Raw genomic sequence first — 20852 nt, 5'->3', positions numbered from 1 at the left:
AAGTCCGTAACAAAACGAAAGCTCCGACATACTAGTTACAAAGAATGCTTGTTTGAGAAGAAACGGACAATGGCTAGCATGAATCAGATTCGAAGTGAACGCCATGAAATCTACTCCATTACACTTAATAAAATAGGTCTTAGTCCTTATGACGACAAACGATATATTTTAAACGATGGAGTGAACACACTTGCTTATGGACATTACAATGCAAAGTAATAAGAACTGCATATATCAGTACATATATGCTAGCTATATTCAATTTGGTCACAGCCTATTTAGTGGGTTTGCACAATTCTCTATAACTTTTACAAAATTTTTTAGCTTAAGGGTGTATATTGCCCTAACGTGTATTATGTTTATTATGTTTTAAAACACTGAAATGCTTACCCTCTGTAAATATATAATTTTTAATATTCACAGATAATCACAGTTTGATAAAGGGTATATAGTATGCATGTAATATATGATAAATTCGTGTAACTATATATTATGTAACTTGAATTTTTATGAAATATATTCCTTTACAAATTGCATATGACCTGTTGTGTTTTATAGCTAAGTCTTTCAATCTACGTCTACATACAAGGTATTCTGCGAGATAAAAAATTCAATAAACATGCTTTCACACCTTATCCATGGACGATAGTCGATTGCTTCGTTTGTTTGTTTGTTTTTAAAGAATAACGCATGTAAAATACACCAAACTTCATATCACGCCATTTTTTTTGTTGTCTGCTTTGACATTACAACGACGTGGTTGCTGTTTCTTTGTAGTCGATCTTTTGGATGGTCTGTCTTGTTTGAGTCGAGTAAGAGGTTTGTCGGGTTGTTCATTCGGTTCTCTAACTTCTTTAGAAGCTCTGATATATTTATTAATGTTCACTTCCATATTTTCTTGTCGTTTTTAACTTTGTGTGTTTTCTAAATAATATTATGACCTGATATAGGTTTTGTAATTTATTGAAAATTGTCTGAAAATATAGCTTTTCAATAACCGTATACTTATTGTATATTTCTCTCGGACAGCCCCTTCACACAAACACTCCTAGCTTTTCCGGGACACCAGGGACAAAAAAAGTCCCGGAAGGGACACTTTAAATTTTCCAGGGACACCAGGGACTAAAAAAGTCCCTGAAGGGACATTTTAAATCTTACAGGGACACCAGGGACTAAAAAAGTCCCTGAAGGGACACTTTAAATCTTACAGGGACACCAGAGACTAAAAAAGTCCCTGAAGGGACACTTTAAATTTTCCAGGGACACCAAGTCCCTGAAGGGACACTTCAAATCTTTCAGGGACACCAGGGACTTTTTTAGTCCCAGACAGACCATCCAAAAGATCGACTACAAAGAAACAGCAACCACGTCGTTGTAATGTCAAAGCAGACAACAAAAAAAATGGCGTGATATGAAGTTTGGTGTATTTTACATGCGTTATTCTTTAAAAACAAACAAACAAACGAAGCAATCGACTATCGTCCATGGATAAGGTGTGAAAGCATGTTTATTGAATTTTTTATCTCGCAGAATACCTTGTATGTAGACGTAGATTGAAAGACTTAGCTATAAAACACAACAGGTCATATGCAATTTGTAAAGGAATATATTTCATAAAAATTCAAGTTACATAATTATATAGTTACACGAATTTATCATATATTACATGCATACTATATACCCTTTATCAAACTGTGATTATCTGTGAATATTAAAAATTATTATATATTTACAGAGGGTAAGCATTTCAGTGTTTTAAAACATAATAAACATAATACACGTTAGGGCAATATACACCCTTAAGCTAAAAAATTTTGTAAAAGTTATAGAGAATTGTGCAAACCCACTAAATAGGCTGTGACCAAATTGAATATAGCTAGCATATATATGTACTGATATATGCAGTTCTTATTACTTTGCATTGTAATGTCCATAAGCAAGTGTGTTCACTCCATCGTTTAAAATATATCGTTTGTCGTCATAAGGACTAAGACCTATTTTATTAAGTGTAATGGAGTAGATTTCATGGCGTTCACTTCGAATCTGATTCATGCTAGCCATTGTCCGTTTCTTCTCAAACAAGCATTCTTTGTAATTAGTATGTCGGAGCTTTCGTTTTGTTACGGACTTCTTTATCCCTTTGGCAGTTTTCTTCTCCACTTGCTTGTCGTTTTCTGTGTAAAGGATGGAGTACATCTTGGGTCTCAAACCAACAAACTCTTGTATGGGTATGCCGTGCGTTTCATCCTTCATCTTGCCGAGGACTTTCTTATTCGTCAGGCTGTGCAATGGATGGTCTCGCGCGTATTCGGACGTGTCAAAGAGATCGATGTCTTGCAACATATCTTGATAAACGTCGTCGGTCTTGATCTCATAACAAAGGCTGTCCGTGTCTGTGAACAGCAACTTTGCGTTGCAGTCATACTTGCGTTTCATGTACTCGTAATGAAACTGGTACATGAGTACTTTGGAAAGATCCAGGATGGCGAATCCGACATAGATGGGACGGTTTAGGTAAAGCTTCGTCTTTCTCATGTTGACGGCCGCTAAATCTTCTGAGAATATACGGAAGTAGTCAAAGGAAGGGGACGCTATTAGTTTTGATAGTTTCGTCTTGTCGTTGACGAGTTTGACGTTGACGCGCCTTCTCAAATTTTCCATGGTTTTACCAAACACCGAGTTGTTCATCAGTTTAAAAAAATCTTTCTCGAAGTCGTTTGCAGCGTGCTTTCGTTTCCCGGTGTTAAAATCAATATAAGACTTTAGCCATGTGCTTTGCTGGAATACTAAAACGCGGTGGATCTTTGTCAACTTCATGCCAAGTGTCAGGTATTGCTTTAAATTACGGTAATGGACCACATAGTTGGTCTTGTCTTGAAGATTCGGCATCAATTTAGATACAGCGCCACCACGAAGTTGCAAACTTTCCGACAGATCCTGGCAGTATGGTGACAACATTTCTGAAGAAATCTTCATTTTCTCAGGTGCTAGAGGATAATCGTTGTGAAGATCGTGTAAATCGGAGGGATAGTGAAGGTCTACTTCCAATATGTAGCCTTTTTCGTCATCGTCAGCAACGTCTGTGATGTCAAGTTCTGCGATCTCTTGGTCGGTTAGCCAGTCAAACTCACCCGTGGGTAGAGGTTGTGACATTGCCCAGCCGTAGAGGTTGTTAGCATCAAGATACATCACGTAAGAAGTCTCTTTTTCTGGGTCATAATCGGGTATGTATGGATTGTTAGCTTTACCATAACGGTTGCTAATCATTGAAATTCCACCGCGAAGACCTTCTTCGATGAATAGATACATGTCTGGATCGGTCAGCAGCTCGAGTTCGACTTCAGTCATTTTCAAACACGCTTGCCAGGCTAGACCAGGACTTGTATAGAAGTGGCAGGGATCCAAGTTGTAGGCTTTGAGGCATACGCTTCGAAAATTTTCAAACACATCCGCAAGGAGAAGAACGTCCGACGTCAAGTACAAATCATGGTAATCACCCATGTTCCGACAGGAAAACTTGTTAAATACATTCGTCGCGTGTGCGTAATCTTCGTCTGAAATATGTTCGTCGTTCAACACATTGTAGAAGGATTCCTTCGGTGGTAAGATTGGTTTTCAAATCTCTCTATGCAGTCCATGTAGTCGTAGGGGTAGACACCTTTTCTTAGCAGAAGGGATATTTTGTCGCTGTCGATGTATTTCTTGAGAATGGGGAACTTTTCAACGCCGTCCTTTGCTAGATTGGATACTAACTTCTCCAACGATGCATTCATGAATTGTAGGGAGTCGATATAATCCAAATTATCGATGGAGAAGGAGATGTACTTTTCGGTGTTGTTTGGAATGCAGTTGATCTTCTTCTCTTTGAGTTTACCGAGTCCTTGCATGATGAGATGAGAATCATACCCACGTAGATTGTGAAGAATAACAGGAATTCGGCCGGTAAAACTATAGTTCAAATTGCAATCGTTGTGTGCAGCCCCACGGTACTTTCCTGAAAGATGACAGTGGTCGCGAACACGATCAGAACCCAATTCATATCCACAAATATGACAATGGACTGCATCTTGAAACGCTTGCTCTTCTTCTCTCTCAATTCGCATGGGTTCGACCCAATCCAGTTTCTCTTGAATATATTTCTGCTCTTCTTCTAAACACTTTAAAAATTGTCGACTGCATCTTCTCCGCGATACACAACGGGTGGTTGGAGTACTTCGCATGGTCGGATACAACAATGTAGGAAAATCCACAAGGTTGGTGGTGTTGGTATTTTTCAGTGAAGGATTTTTCAGGATTTTGTTTAACTAAGTTGATCTTGGTGGTAAAACTTTCGAAGTCGGCGTAGATTGCAAAGGGCACTTTCAACTGCTTGTGGTAGTCTTTAAAGGACAGTTGAGCATTATCTTCATTCGGGAGTTCAATACGTTGTGGACCGTGTTGAGAGCAATGGGGTTCGTGTTCTTGGAGGAGATCGTCTCGGATAAATCCATGAAGACAGTAACGACAGTAATACATACGAGCCTTTTTCCGGTTTTGGCTGTAGAGTAATTTATTCAGATCTTTGATGCGGCAGTAATGTCTAGTTGTTCCCTGGGAGTATAGTAATAGGTTTACGTGGGTATCAAAGTGTTCCTTTGTGATGTAGATGGGAAAGAGTACATCCTCAAAGCCAAGCACGTTCACAGAAATATTGTTCTGACGCTCAAATTTTTCAATCTTGTCAACAGTAACAGGAAACTCAATACCAGCCAAATCTAATTCATCTTGAAACTGTTGATAATGATGATCTTTCCGCATTCTGTTTCACTGGGTGTAGAGCGGCGAGGATAGACCACATGAAACATTTGTTATCAGAATTCTTCACGTTTATGATAGCTTTCTTAGTCTTTAGCTTGCTGGGTAGAGGGATATAACTGGATCCTTTAACTGGAGAATACTGAGCGATGCTCAGGTCAAGATGAAGGATCTCGTCTAATATCCAACCGCTTCCTTCTTTTTGAAACATGACCAATGACTGGATGATTTTCTGCTTGGCTTCGTCTAGTTGATTATCGAGTTCGTGTTGGGCTACTGTTTTCATACAATGACTACGGAAGTGGGGTTCGGTAGTCAAATCTTCACCGTCGGGTTTAGGTTTGATAGTGGGACACGTCCTGTTTCTGGTCTTTCCGCGGTTTCAACTCGATCTTCTTCAAGGAATCGTCAAAAGCTGAAGTGGAACTGCAAGGGTTTTCTTCAACTTGACTATTTGGCTCACCTTCTTCAACTTGAACTCGTATTTTCTTTGGAGCTGGACTGCTATCATCTTCATCTCGGTCTTCGTCACACCCTCTTTTCAAAGGATTCCCTTGACATTGATATTGATAGGTGCAGCCAACAAGGGCACAGCAACTACTAGGAAGCGATTTCTTAGTACTTTTTATAATAATTGAACTAAATCTTAGTATTTTATAATATATGAACTTTAGTTAATGCATCTTACCTTGTCTAAGTTGTCTTTTAATATTTCTCGCAAAAACTAATCGACGTTTGATTTGCAGGACGTATGAAGTTTTCGAATTTCGATTAAAACGCCGTATATATACACAAAACCTTCACCGTTTGATTGTGGGAGAAGATTTAATGAAATAGGTATCACGCATGCGCACTAACAACTATTTATTGAACGTGCTCGAACGTGTTCGTTCTTGTCTGTTCTATGGTACAATTTGCATTTTCACTCATAATATAAAATACTAATTAAAATCAAATATCTATTATTATAGATATTTAGATAGATATCTAGTGAAAGAAGTAAAGCTTTAGCTTATTTCATAATAAATGAAACCGCCAGTAACCCAATAATAAACTAAATTGTAGATAAACAAACAGCAACAAAGACTACACTGAAATAAGCTAAACCTGTAGACAAACGGTATCGAAATAGACATAATTATATAAACTATGGATTGTAGATAGCGTGGGAGTAGCGCACACCGTAGCGCTCACAAATTACCTTTTGTAAACAAAGACGACAGCAATTTAAAATCTCTACAGATATATGAACGGTAACCATATCAGCAATATACTGTGTGAAATAAACTAAAATTGTACACAGCTAACGGTAATGAAGTACCCAGACACTACCGAACGATGTAGATAAATAAACGGTAGCGAAATCGCATGAAAATAAACCGAAATTGCTGAGTAACAAACCGGCAAAGCTCAAGTGCTCAACTATATTAAAATTACCTGAATAAATTAAAATATTTAAGATTCGACGACGTCATCGGTGGTGCATCGTGCACCGCCTGCACCGCCTGCTCCAGAACCCCCCTTCTCTATACTACTTGACTATAAAAGAACAAAAATGTACAGAATATACGGTATAATAACTTCGTAATAATTTTAGTTGCATATGATCCGTTCCTTATTAACACTTAGATGGAAGAGGAACGCAAATGTATTCAAGAAAGGAATTCCAAGAAAATGCTTCGTTGACATGGAAGGAACAATATGTTCAAAATCTTCTCCATCTTTACCAACTGAGGTAATTCTACTTTTGGACATTTGTATACTTAACTTAATTTATAACTAATGATCTTCTTTTTAATGTCTCCTAGAGCTCAGATTGGAAATATTCCGGAAGGAGATCACAGCCAACTTACAGATGTGGTGAAAAAAAGCAAAAAGTATAACAATTTTGTCGAGGGTTGTAACTTGATGAATCAGCTTACTAGTGTATTGCATTCTCAACATTGTTACGTTGTCTCACGGATTCTTTTCTAATAGGGTTTTAAAAGCTGTTCAGCGTATAGAAAAACAACAAAAACTCAAAAAGAGATGGAAAACTGGAGAGAGTAAGTTCAACGCCACCGCCATTTCTCTGGAACAAAGAAGGCAAGAGTCTGTGATGGAATTGACCTACTCTTCAGCGGTTGAAAGAATGTTTCTTATCTCTCTGAAGAACAAGTACGCAGGTAATGTATACGACAGGAAGGTTTTCAGGTAGTGTATTTTTATAACTTTAATATTTCTTGGTAGATGGGCAAGCAATTGCAGTCAAATTGTCCAAACAAATTTCACAAAGAACCATTGCCATCAAAGCTGCAGTTACCAGGTACAATGCATCATTGAATTCACTGGAAGACTGGATCCAAGAATTACCAGCAGAAATGCAATTTGAGGAAGCCAAAGATCCAAATTCCGTCATATACTTCCACCTAAATCACCAACAAACCAACGACACAGTGCCTTCCGCTGTGAAGAGAGCTGCAATTGATTCACATAATTTCTTAGAAGGGTGCAAAGAAGAACAGAGTATTCTGCTTTTAGAAGTCGAAAGGCTGTTTCGATACTATGTGGACAGAAAAGAAGAACTTGATAAGAACTGCATCACGCACTCTGGGGATCAACCAATGCTCGTGAATGGTTTAATTGCAATGGCAAAGCAAGAAATTGTTGAAATATATAACGCATTATTTTTATTGAAGTCAAACCTTTCTGAGCACCTCAATGTGGAAGATATAATGATGGATGAATTATGTATCAAAAAAATTGAAGCAGAACATTCGTGTGCTATAAAGGTATGGGAAGAGAATTTGAATCCATTTCAAGTTTCGATGACGAAGTAGACGAAGAAGACACGCCATTGCTGGATTTTTCCGAGGACGATTCGGAAAGTTCCGATGACCGTCTAGAATAAACAGTGAAGTCACTAAGACACACGCAGATAAAAAAGTGTAAATTCATATTTAAATACAATGTGGTCATGGGATCTTGTAAGCAGGTCATGTGGTCGTGTAAACATGATTGTCCTACTTAAGGACTGTGTACTAGATTACAAACAAATTATACGCACAGAGCTTGTTCACACTCCAATGTATTTTTGTGTGCTTCATTTACATTCTAATTTAATTTATGTCAACTTACCCCATCTTAGGGTGCTTTACCACACTCTCATAGCATAGGTCACCTTAACTTGCAGCATAGTGGGGTGCTCAAATTGATACTTAAACGTAAATTAGATCATGTTGATTATTGTGCAATTTTTACATCTTAACCTAAGATGTGGTCATGGGATCCTGTAATCAGGTCATGTGGTCGTGTAAACATGTTTGTCCTACTAAAGGACTGGGTACTAGATTGGGGACGAATTACACGCACTGCGCTTGTTCACACTCCAATGTATTTTTGAGTGCTTCATTTACATTCTAATTTAATAACTGCACTCTAACGAACACTCTAACATCACCTTGCCCTATCTTGGGGTGCTTGGTCACACTCAAACGTAAGTTAGATTATGTCGCTTGTTAGTGTATTTCAAAAAAGTAATCTTTAATGTACATGGTTTACTTAATTACAACATGAAGCAGAACATGATGAACGTAACAACAGATAGTTTGTAAATACAAGCCCAATACAAATGCAGTGTTTCCCTATGATGACGATAAAAATTTGGGTTGGGACGAGCTTGTGGCATCCGCAGTCAATCAGAAGCTCTCATTTCTCTTTATCATATTTACAAACAGCAGAGTCTGCCAAAGAGCCGCTTGAATTAACTTCAAATCTTAACTACAATATACTTAATTAAGAAAATCCCTGATGCTCCAAACACTTCACAATTGAAGTGTCAAAATCTACTGGCAGAACAATTGTCGTACGATTACATAGGAGCAAATGTTTCTTCAGCCGCAACGACCCAAGATTGCCATCAAAACAAATCACATTTAAGGCTTTGATTGATGTCTTTTTATGGAGAAGTTTAAATTCTAAATTTGAGGTCGCTTTATCCAGCCAATATCCTGAAATGCTGTCTTCTGGACTTAGAGATTCTATCTCCGTTGCGGTCCCAGGATGATAGAAAAGCCAATATGGGTCTTCTGTCTCGGTGTAAACTGGTAGAATATAACCTTTGTGTCTGAAACTGCTCTGATAGTTCGCGATAAGCGCTGACATAGCATCCTTTTCAAAATGACTGTGTAAATCTGTCATCAGGACCACCCGTTTCACCTATTCTAAAACGCTTAAAGCGTTAGTTCTAAAATTTAGAATTGCGCTTTGATGCGTCACCGGAATGTTGCCTGTGCATTCCGTGAAGTATAAAGCCTTGGTCAAACGGCTGCAACATTTTGTTGCAACATCGTCCAACAATGTTGCAACAAAATGTTGCGGTCGTTTGACCACCCTTTTACAGAATGTTAATTGCATGATGTTAGAACATGTTGCGTTGAGTTTGACTCCAGTCAAATTTTAACGCAACATTTTGTCACAATTTCTGGAGTTGCGATCGTTTGACCACTTGCAAACAACATTGTTGTCGTTGGGCATGCGCATCAGATGTTCATGGCATGAAATTTGAATACAAGATGGCGGCAATATTGCTCACCTAGGCAACATATGCCGGGATTGGCAACATATGCCGGGATTGGCAACATATGCCGGGATTGGCAAAATGTGAAAGATGACGAAGGTTGGTACGGTTTGACCAGTCTGGTCGAATATGATGACAACAAGCCGCAACATGTGCCAACCATGTTGCACGATGTTGCAACAAAATGTTGCGGCCGTTTGACCAAGGCTTAACAACTAGTACCCAGTAGTACGCAGTGTGTGATCCTCAGAGATTGATGTAGAATTCAAAATGGCAGCCAGACCGCCTAAGCGATTCAAGTCATGTAAACTTCGAGTGCGCTCAGTTTCGACGAGTGGTAGGAAAACTACCAGGAGAATCGCCCTGAAGAGGTCAAATTCCTCCGATTCCTCTAAATTAGAGTCAAATTCAGCGCCATCACGTACGAAAGAACAAGATATTCGGCCTGAATTTGATGGCAATGACCTGTGTGATATCAGTGATATTTATATTAGAACAAATTCACTAACCTTGACTTTATCAACACTAAGATTCACTTCTTGCGCAGCTTGGTCAATGAAAGCATGCATGCATGGAGACGTTGTGGTCATGCCTTTATCATAATATTCACAAAGAATTCGTTTTTTTTCATCGGTTAAGACAGCATAACAACCCCTTTCTGTCATCATTTTGTTTATTTTCAACACGTTGTAATAGTTATCCCAGCTTGCTTTGCGCGTGCGGATTAGATTATTTAGATTATAATATGGCGACGCTTAATTGCGACGTTCTAAAATTTAGAACCCATGCTTCAAGCGTTTTAGAACATGTGAAACATTACTGACGAACATATCTCGATTATCAAACACGCTCGCAAATCTGTTTTATTCAATTCCTCAAAACCGTGGATAAAACGAAACAGTCACTCAATATTCGACGTGACGATGGGAAGCTTTGATGGTGCACAAATTTGTGAACTTGTTGGTTTATACGCACTAAACAATCTCAGCAAAAGATTTGGCAGCAATAATATCGGTTTGTATAGAGATGACGGCCAGGCTTTGATAAAAGGTTCAAGTCGAAGACTCGCAGATATAAAGCAAGAAAAGATTTGTGTGAGTGCATTCCAAGAATTGGGGCTGAAGATCACCGCTGAAGTGAACCACAAAATTGCTAATTTCCATTTACAACGACTCCCTGAAGCACAGTAATTACACCTCTAAACTCAATTTTTCAACCCAAGAAACCAAATCCTCAACCGAAAGCCAATCCCAGCGCAAAAGAGCCAGAAAAGTCAGTTGGTTCAACCCTCCATACAGTAAGACCGTACAAACCAATGTCGCTCGGGAATTCTTGAAGTTAATTGAATAACATTTTCCCAAATCTTCACCTCTCCATAAAATACTAAACAGGAAGACTGTCAAAGTTAGCTATAGCTGTATGAATAATATTAAAAGTGTCATATCAAAGCACAATAAACGCGTGCTCAAAGAATATCATTCCCAACAACCCGACAACGGCAAAAAAAATGAAAACCTATATGTAACTGCAGGAACACGAACGAGTGCCCGCTAAATAAGACTCGAAGGAAACGAAAACATACATTGGTATGACAGCGACAACATTTAAAGAGAGATACAGAAATCACAAGAGGTCATTCAACGACATTAGATACGAAAAACAAACGGAACTATTTAAGCATGTTTGGAAATTGAAACAAAATGAAAAACAATATAATATTAAGTGGTCTATCGTTTCCCTAGCAAATTCAATCAAGGCTGGACGAAAATCGTGTAATTTATGTTTAGAGGAGAAATTGCAAATACTACGTAATTGTTATTCTAGGTCTAACTTAAACCAAAAAAGTGAACTTTTTACAAAATGTGTGCACGCGCGCAAATTCCACTCTGGACAGTTTAAACGAACACGCGTTAGCAAATACATCGCGAGTAGTAATACGTGACATCTTTCTTAACCGTAATTAGTATGTTGCCTGATGATTTCTTGTTGCATGAAACTTGAAGTAGCAACTTATTCATTCAAAAATTGTAATGAAAACATTAAAAAAAAAAAAAAATATATAATATATATATATATATATATATATATATATAATATAATTATATATATATACATATATAATATATATATATATAAATATATAATATATAGATGAAATTAAGTCTTAAAATGAATTTATTTAGCTATCGCTACTCTGAGTTTCACGATTATCTCGATCTTCAGGCGATTAAATTCAGTTCCTGAATTTAATCGCCTGAAGATCGAGATAATCGTGAAACTCAGAGTAGCGATAGCTAAATAAATTCATTTTAAGACTTAATTTCATCTACTTAATTCGCTCTACTATAACATCTTATAGTATTGAGCACTCTTTTGTCTTTTCGAACAACAAGATTATACTTATTTATATATATATATATATATATATATATATATATATATAAATAATATATATATATATATATATAAACAATTATTAAGAAATTCTTCGTATGAGATAAAAGAGTGCTCAATACTGCAAGCAAATAGAGCAATATATATTTATTCATTTACATAATTCTTAAAAAATTAGCATCGCTACTCTGAGTTTCATGCCACACTGACCTCGCGCTACGCTCATGTTGTCTGAACAGTTTTATATTATGACAAGGTAGGCCACTCTCACGCCAAATAAACGACATTGGTTTTTAAACGACAACCAATCAGCTTTCTATTCTCAATTTAAAAATATGACGAAGGTATAGGCAAGGTGTCCCCAGCATAGGTTTTGAAATATATTTGACAGAAACCCAACAAACATTCACGTTTTATACATGCATAGGAATACATTTGAATGCTAAAAATATAGCATAAATGTAGTAAAATTATTCAAGTTTAATGTGTTGTACTTTTTCTTTCTTATTCGCCATATTTTTACGAAATATTTGCGGTTTTGTGAAGGTGTTTAAGTCAACCGTCGTGTGTTTTTAGCTTATTTGGCGTGAGAGTTGCCAACCTTGTCATAATATAAGACTCATGGCCAGAAATTGCGGACATGGAATATGCAGATTGCCGTAGCAAATTTGCATATCTGTTCAAATATTATTCGTTTGCAGAACTAAAAATTACATTGCGCATTCTTAAATTTCGCAAAATTAAGGAAAACCATTGCATCTTTGCAATTTGCCCTGGTTGTTTCTTGTAATTCGTGTCATATTAAAGATCCTGAGTTAATATTTTGCTGGTAAAGGTTTATGTCGGCTCTGCATTTTTATTTTATTTGTACGCTATTACGGTTTTCGTTTTATATGGTATTCAACGTGATAAATGACCAAAACTTTGTTTTGAAAATGCAGGACGAATACTGATAAAACATTTTGAAATACTGTCTCAAAATATTAAGATTAACTTTCTCTGCAACGAGCAATTAAGGCAAATTATAATCGACCACCTAAAGCTGTATTTATAGCGTTTAGTACTGTGCACATTACAGTTTACTATAAGCTCACGAAGCTTTATTTTGACACCATATGCAAATTTAGGCGGAAGTAGAATGTTAATTATGTCCGAATTTTCTGGCCATGGTTCAGACAACATAAGCGTCGCGCGAGGTCAGTGAGATCAGTTCTGGGCCGCCTATGTTTATACCCGTGTATATTTACATAAATTGTTCATTGTTGCTGCATACCATTGTCCAACACAACATTCTCCCCTTCTCAAGTCCAAACCCGTCTCGGTTGGACTATAACTCAACTATAATAAGTCACACAGTTATTCATAACAATCACCATTTGTCTGTATTTTCCATCAGATTAAAAGTCGATTCGGTTCCCTTCTTTTTCTCATACTTCTTCTGGGCATTATCTGCTGTACTTCTTCGGTTTGTATGCTCTCTTTGCTTGGGAGCACAGAAGGTATATTTTCACCGACTTACTTCCTTAGTCTGTTTCGATGTACGACCATGGGTTTGCTACGGTTTGATAGTTGTATCCTGTAAACTAGGTCATTTATCCGCTTAACTACCACATAAGGACCCACCCAAGGCTTAGATAGTTTAGGAGATATTCCTTTCTTCCTTTCGGGCTTATAAAGCCATACGGGTGTTCCTACATCCAATTTTTGTGCTGTAGCGTCAACATTGTATCTCGTTTTCATTCTGTCCGTTGTTATCTTCAAACGTTTTCGAGCAAATTGATGTGCAATGTTCATGCTGTCTTCTAGCTTGTTCACGTACGATAACTTAGAGGTTGTATTTCCTTCTGGAGGAGGTCCCACCATCAGATCTAATGGAACTCGTAGCTGCCTCCCCATCATCAACTTTGCTGGTGTGAATCCCGTTGATTCATGGGTAGCTGTACGATACGCCATGAGTAATAGAGGTATATGCTTGTCCCAATCTTTCTGGTTTTCATTAACGAAAATTGCCAGCCGATGTTCTAATGTCCGATTATAACGTTCTACCATCCCGTCCGATTGCGGATGTAGAGGTGTTGTTCTAGTTTTCTTTATTCCCAGGAGCTTGCACATCTCAGCAAATACCCGCGATTCGAAGTTTCTCCCCTGATCGGAATGTAATTCGTGGGGCACCCCAAAACGAGATACCAATTGATCAACCAACACCTTTGCTACTGTTTCTGCCTCCTGCAGGTTTGGAAGTGGGTAGGCTTCCGGCCACTTGGTAAAGTAATCCATAGCAATGAGAATATACTTGTTACCATCTTCTGTAACTGGCAAGGGTCCTAATACATCTATCGCTACTCGCTCTAACGGTGATCCCACCACGTATGTAGCGCATGGGGCTTTTATCTTTCTTGAAGGACCTTTTCTTGCTGAACATAAATCACATTGAGCACACCACATTTTTATATCATCTCTTAATTTCGGCCAATAGAATCTTTCCTTTATCTTACCAATTGTTTTATTAATCCCAAAATGTCCTCCAGTTTTTGAATCGTGTAAGAAATCAAAAATTCTCTTTCGTAAAGTTTTAGGGACCACTCGCTGTAGTATTTTCGATTTACCAGTGGGGTCTTCCCAAATTCGACACAGAAATCCCTCGCCATAACGAAGACTGTCCCACTGTGCCCAAAGTTTTTTTTTTCTTCCCCTCGCGACGAGAGTTCCACCCACTTCGGTCTGCTCTGACCATTTTTCAGTGCATCAATTAAAGTTTTAAGGTCTTCGTCTTCTCCTTGTGCTTTAATCCAATTTTCCCCGTCTAGGGCGGATGTCTCTACCGGTTGACAACTGGACTTTTCTCGATGATTTGCCTTTCTCGTCACTCTTTCCACCTTCAGCTGAAATCTCTCTTCATAACGTTCACACTGGCTGCAATTTTTTCCATGACAAGGACGTCTAGACAAAGCGTCAGCATTCTGGTGACTAGATCCTGATCAATGTTCCACGACAAAATCGTACGTTTGAAGTTTCTCCAGCCATCGAGCTACTTGGCCTTGCGGATTGCGAAAACTCATGAACCACTGCAACGCTGAATGGTCTGTTCGCACTCGAAACCTCTGTCCATACAGATAATGATTAAAGTGTTCGATTGCTTTGACTACGGCTAATAGTTCCTTTCTTGTCACGCAGTAATTCTTCTCCGATCGACTCAGTGTTTGGCTGAAGTAGGCTAACACTTTTTCCTCTCCATCTTGGCTCTGTGACAGAACGGCGCCAATAGCACAGTCAGATGCGTCTGTATCGAATCGAAATTCTCCGTGTATGTTAGGGTAGGCCAGTATTGGCGTTGAAGTCAGCAATTGTTTTAGGTTTTCAAACGACTCTTGGCATTTTTCTGTCCACGCGAACTCACTATTTTTCTCTGTTAGTTGATGAAGGGGTCGGGCGACGTCAGCGAAATGAGGAACGAACTTCCGGTAATACGTGCATAACCCGAGAAAACTTCTGACTTCGGTCTTACTTTTGGGTTCTGGCCACGTACAGACAGCATCTGTTTTTAGGATCAACTGCAATACCTGCTTGACTAACGACATGTCCCAGGAATTGTACATTTCTCTGGAAAAGATCGCATTTCTTGGGGTTTAACTTCAGTCCAGCTGCTCGCAATCTCTGAAAAACGGCTCTAAGACTTGAAAATTCGCTAGCCAGTGTTTTTGCATTTACGATCAAATCATCTAAATAGACTAGACACACCGTCCATGGTATCCCTTGAAGTACACGTTCCATAAGTCGCTCGAACGTTGCCGGTGCATTTGTAAGACCAAAAGGCATGACTTTAAATTGCCATAATCCCTCCCAGCAGAGAAAGCCGTTTTCTCCTTATCACCTGCTTCCATTCGTACCTGCCAATATCCACTCTTTAAATCAAGAGTCGAAAACCAACTAGAACCATTAACAGGATCAAGGGTTGTGTCTATTCGCGGGAGAGGATAAGAATCACGCTTAGTCACGTTGTTTAATCTTCGGTAGTCCACACAGAATCTTTTACTTCCATCCTTCTTTTTAACCAATACCACAGGGGAGGCCCACGGACTCTGCGATGGTTCTATTACTCCTTGGTTTTCCATCTCTTTGATCAACACATTCGTTTCTTCTCTCTGCTTTATTGGCAGTCTTCTTGGGATTTGTTTAATTGGGGCTGCCTCTCCAACATCGATCTTGTGCGTCGTAATATCTGTGCTACCCAAATCGTTTGGTCCACTAGAAAATACATCCTGATACTCCATCAACAATTGAGCCAATTGTTTTTCATTTTCTTTGCCAATACACGTCTTGCTACGACTGTATAAATCAATAAGGTATTCAGGAAGTTCACAGTTTGTTACATCGTTCTTTAGATTTTTCTCATTAGTCTGACTTTCCAAATTTCGAACACCCAAAACTGGTTCGCACAAGGCTATCTCCGTCCCTTTTTTTAACGATACATAATTGTTAGTTAAATTCATGACTCTTACCGGCAGATTCTCTGACGATAAATCAACTAATGTTCTCGCCACTAGTAGATTATCACTGGAATTGCTCACAGATTCCAGGACAGCCCATGTATTCTGTCCACGTGAATTCCCCAACTTTCCAGAAAATTGCTTCACTCATTGCTGGTATAGCCACTGTCCTACTTACAATAACTCGGGCTAAATTATTCGACACCAATGGTGGTTGACCAAACAATGGAATTTCTTCATTTCCAACGCGAAGCAATTTTCCAGCCAAGTCTACTTGACAATTGTTAGCCATTAGATAATCTAGTCCAATTATCCCTTCTTCGACAATGTCCGCTACCCATACGTCGTGTTCCGTTTCGCAGTTGCCAATCGTTATCTTTAACTTACCACGTCCCCGCACAGGTGCAGTCTCACCAGTAACCGTACGTAAAACTGTTTTTGTTGGCGTGATTTTTGCCTCGGTTAACAATTGAATAAAATCCGGATGAACAATCGTGATATTTGATCCAGTGTCTACAACACACTTACACCATTGACCTTCGACTTGGGCTTCCACAAGTAAGGTATCTCCAACAGACCCAGTTTTAACTACAAATTCTGGAGCATTTTTAGCCATTTCCGCTGCTCTTTGCTCCTCAAGAACAGCTATCTCGCGTTTCCCGAATTTCCCTTCATCGACACACCACCTCCTATTTCTTGATTCTCCGCATTTGGCACATCTCTCCTAGGTAACTTGTTATCAACATCTCTGGGGGTAGGCTTGTCATCAGTATTCCTACGATTACTTGGAGGACTACGTTCGGGACAATTCACACGAAAGTGGCCTTCAGCTCCGCATCGCCAACACTCAGTGCCCGGGGGTCTTTCGGTAATCTCCTATTGCGACGACGCTCTCTCATCAAAATTTCTAACTTCTCCATTGATTTCGCGATCTGATTACTGGCAGCCTCCATTCTCTTAGCGATAGCCATTGTACTGCCAACCGAATTCCGCTCTTCAGGCACTCCTTGAATTTTGGTCTCTCGCGACGTCCGAACTCTCTGTTGTCGATTAGCAAGATGAAACGATTCTAACTCGAGCGCCAATTCTAACGCTCTCTGCAAGTTGGGTGGTCGTTCTCGACGGAGACGTAGACGCATGTCATCTTCATGTAAAGAGTCGACAAATTGATCACGAGCTAAAGTTTCGATAATTGTTGGAGATGCGTCAGGGTAAGCCAACCGAGCAAGCCTCTCTATATCTTCGGCCAAAGCGGGTAGCTCTTCATCACGCTGCCTGACCCGATTCTTAAACTTCACTTTAGATATCTCCGTGCGATGTGACGTGCCAAAGCGACTAGCTAACGCTTTAACGAGGGCTCCAAAACTTTGTCTACGGTCGTTAGACAAATTTGCCAACACTTGTAAGGCACTTCCCTTCAAACTCGTTGCCAGAAATGCGGCTTTCTGCTCTTCATCCCAGCTATTCATCTCGGCTATTATACAGGATTGGGCATAGTATGCCTCCCACGACGTTTGACCATCATACATGTTTGGCTTTCGAATGAGACTGCCATCCTTCATTGTTGAAGTCGCATTTCTCCCATATGTATTTTGCGGTAACGGACCGACTGGCCAATTATAAACACCGTCTTCTCGTGCTGGCTGTGGCATGGGGGTTGAAACATTCGGCTCCGGACATACCCAAGTTGGTTGTTTTGTTCTTTGGTCGGGACGAGTCACCAATGATGCTCTTAAACTCGCGGTTTCTCTTCCTAAACGCTCAATCTTAACCGAGAGTTCTTGGTTCTCGTCCTCTAATCGCTGGACATAATCTTTACTTCTCGCATCAACCAATTTAAGTTCTTCCGCAAAATATTGTTGCACACGAGTCGTTAGTTCTTCTTGACTGGCTTGGACTTTATCCTCACAAGCTTTGCCCCGAGCTTCGATCGCTTCAGCGCGTTTTTCTAACGCGACTATACTTTCGTTTAAGTTTTCTACCGCCGTCATAACTTGCTCTTGCTTTTCTTCGATTCTCCCGATTCGTTCTTCATACTGTCCTATGATTTGATTAAATCGTTCCGTTTGTTGAATATGAAGCTCATTTTGTTGGCTTATGTTCCTCAGTTGCTGTTCGATCAGTTCGTATATATATTATGTATTATTTATATCATATATATATACATATATATATAATCTTCATTTCAAGTGGAATTATACACACTTCAAATTTAAGCCAGGAACAGTAGATGGAAAAATGAGTCAACTATGTGTAGGTCCTTTTATAGTTGACTCACTTTTCCATCAAATGTTCCTGGCTTGAATTTGAAGTGTGTATAATTCCACTCGAAATTAAGACCCTTTAAACCTCTAGAATATTCCTGCATCGAGTGAAGTTTGTTTAGTTCATTTTACCCAGGTATGTCATTTGATAAGTTGAGTTACTATTATTTTTTTAAACCTGTCAATACTATAAATGTAAAGTAAAAAGCTTACGTACTGCAGTGTGCTAAACTAATAATAGTACACATATTATTGCTTGTGGATAACCCAAACTGCACTTATTTGCATGTTGAGCTGAAACAATTTCTTTTAGCATTTCACTTAATTCCATATTATTTCTAGATCATGAAGTTATTTTATTTCAGAATTATTTCAGAAGTGGTTGGAATATCCAACATCATTTTAACAATTACCCAGGCTCATTTTACTATTCTTACTAGCTACACCCATGCGTCCTGATATAACAAATTAACTAGCTGAAATAACATAGTAAGAGCTTTAAATAATGTTGTCTGGAACTAGTTCATTCTATTGAACTAGACATATTTTCAACAATCTCAACTGTGTTAATATAAATGTCAACTCCATAGCATGATGATGTTGCCAAAGGGTTAATTAATGAGTTCAGATTGTTAAGCTGATTCTCTGACAAAGGACATGAAATATGAGGAACATCTATGGCAAGGTCTCTCCATGTTTCACCAGAATATAATTGAGATGGTAAGGGACCTTCAAAATCTATACCATATGTATCAATAGTAGTGGGCTCCTCCAAAGCCTGAAATGCTGAATTGTTATGTAGATGGTCGAGACCATAAATCCATAGCTGAGCTGGTGTCATGTTTGATTCAGTCCTTAAAGGATGATTATCATATCCTTCTCTGAACAGCTCAATGTGCATGTTTATTCTTGGGAGGAATATAAAGTGCAGGCAGAATAAATGATCGAACCTCATTGTTTAAATCCAATTAACCATTATCCTGTGTGGGCTTTGTTGTTGGTACTTGCTTTAAGGAACATGATTCTTCGGGAGTACCCATCAACGCAACCATGTATTACAAATCCCCATCTGATAATCTTGTGATTTCCGTCTAAGGGCCATAAAAAAGTGGGCCAGGTACAGAATAATGTCTCCTGTTAACAATATTAAGTTGCATTGTCCTCATCAATACACCTTCAGGATCAATTCTCCATAAAGAAGACCTGACACGTTTCCACTGCACCCGTATCCCTCTTGCAACCAAGAACCCCTTCATTCTTCGGATACCACAGTTTGGAAAATCTCCATATATCTCAGAGACAATCTCGTCCAGATCATCATTTGAAATGCTCGTATACGTAGGAACTTCCTCTTTCAAACCAAAAGGTTTTATTCTTCTGCTTATTGTCTTGACACTGACACCCAACATTTCTGAAATTTTAATCAAGGAAAATCCATAATATAGAAAAAGCTTTAGCGTTTCTTTGGGTTGTGTCGAATGATGGTCGGCCAACAGAACCTGAACCGATAGTCACAGGTCTTCTTGTAACATTGCTTCGATCGTTCACATCTTGTTCTACTAACGTTTTATATGCTTCAATAAGTGTGTAAATAAGTTGCTGTGGAAACACTTGTTGCCATAATCCTTGCTCGTCGCTTCTGATTCATGCACGATTTGTTCAAGTTTATATAAAACATAATCAAATTCGGATCACCTGTTGGATCATCTCCAACAGCCGGATCACTTCGGACAAACTTTCGGAAACAAAAAGCCTTAAATTAGTTGCTGGAGTTACCAGAGAACTCACAATATTCGCCATATAAGATTTTCAAACTTTCTGTTGTTTATAGTCTTTTATACAGGTTTAACCATGGATAATAAAAATACGAAAAAATACGTGTTTGCTATTTGCTTAATTTGCTTATATTTATAAAGAAAAGTCCACTGTCCAGATTTACTGCAAGCTCCGCCACGACGAGATGAAACGCGACGATATGAAACGCGCGACGCGACGATATGAAACGCGCGACTCGACCAGATGAAAAGCGACGCGACGAGATGAAACGCGACTCGACGAGATGAAAAGCGACTCGACGAGATGAAAAGCGACGCGACGAGATGAAACGCGACTCGACGAGATGAAAGGCGACTCGACGAGATGAAAAGCGACGCGACGAGATGAAACGCGACTCGACGAGATGAAAGGCAACTCGAATACACGTATTACGAACTGAAATAAACGGCTTGACATATTCATTCGACACGACGACTAGAATAGTGAATTATGTCCCCTACCTAACTCCATAATATTTCTTCTCAATAACAATGAACTTGAAGTCAATTAAGTATGTGATAAACAGGTTATCACATGATT

At 38.9% G+C, this 20852-nt stretch overlaps 2 protein-coding genes across 2 annotated transcripts; both read right to left on the bottom strand.

Moving 5' to 3' along the window:
• Positions 1-1911: 1911 nt before the first annotated feature.
• LOC114539624 lies at positions 1912-3501 on the bottom strand. Its single transcript, XM_028560242.1, has one exon. It carries the CDS (start codon positions 3499-3501, stop codon positions 1912-1914), a length of 1590 nt encoding a protein of 529 aa, XP_028416043.1.
• Positions 3502-3572: 71 nt separating this feature from the next.
• LOC114539623 lies at positions 3573-4797 on the bottom strand. The gene is made up of 2 exons (XM_028560241.1): positions 4231-4797; positions 3573-4157 (listed from the first exon to the last, which is right to left on the bottom strand). Exons 1-2 carry the CDS (start codon positions 4795-4797, stop codon positions 3573-3575), a joined length of 1152 nt encoding a protein of 383 aa, XP_028416042.1.
• Positions 4798-20852: the final 16055 nt, after the last annotated feature.

This window comes from Dendronephthya gigantea, unplaced genomic scaffold (genome assembly GCF_004324835.1).
Source record: "Dendronephthya gigantea isolate DGI-Jeju-01 unplaced genomic scaffold, DenGig_1.0 000209F, whole genome shotgun sequence".
Classification (NCBI taxonomy): domain Eukaryota; kingdom Metazoa; phylum Cnidaria; class Anthozoa; order Malacalcyonacea; family Nephtheidae; genus Dendronephthya; species Dendronephthya gigantea.
This window is presented reverse-complemented; position numbering and strand designations above follow the sequence as displayed.

Excerpts from the sequence above, each read along its gene's own strand:
- LOC114539623 (XM_028560241.1), bottom strand. The coding sequence starts at position 4,797 with ATGCGGAAAGATCATCATTATCAACAGTTTCAAGATGAATTAGATTTG. Across the intron at positions 4,158-4,230 it reads GTGGATTTTCCTACATTGTT|TGTTTAGAAGAAGAGCAGAA; the intron begins GTATCCGACCAT and ends CAATTTTTAAAG.
- LOC114539624 (XM_028560242.1), bottom strand. The coding sequence starts at position 3,501 with ATGGGTGATTACCATGATTTGTACTTGACGTCGGACGTTCTTCTCCTT.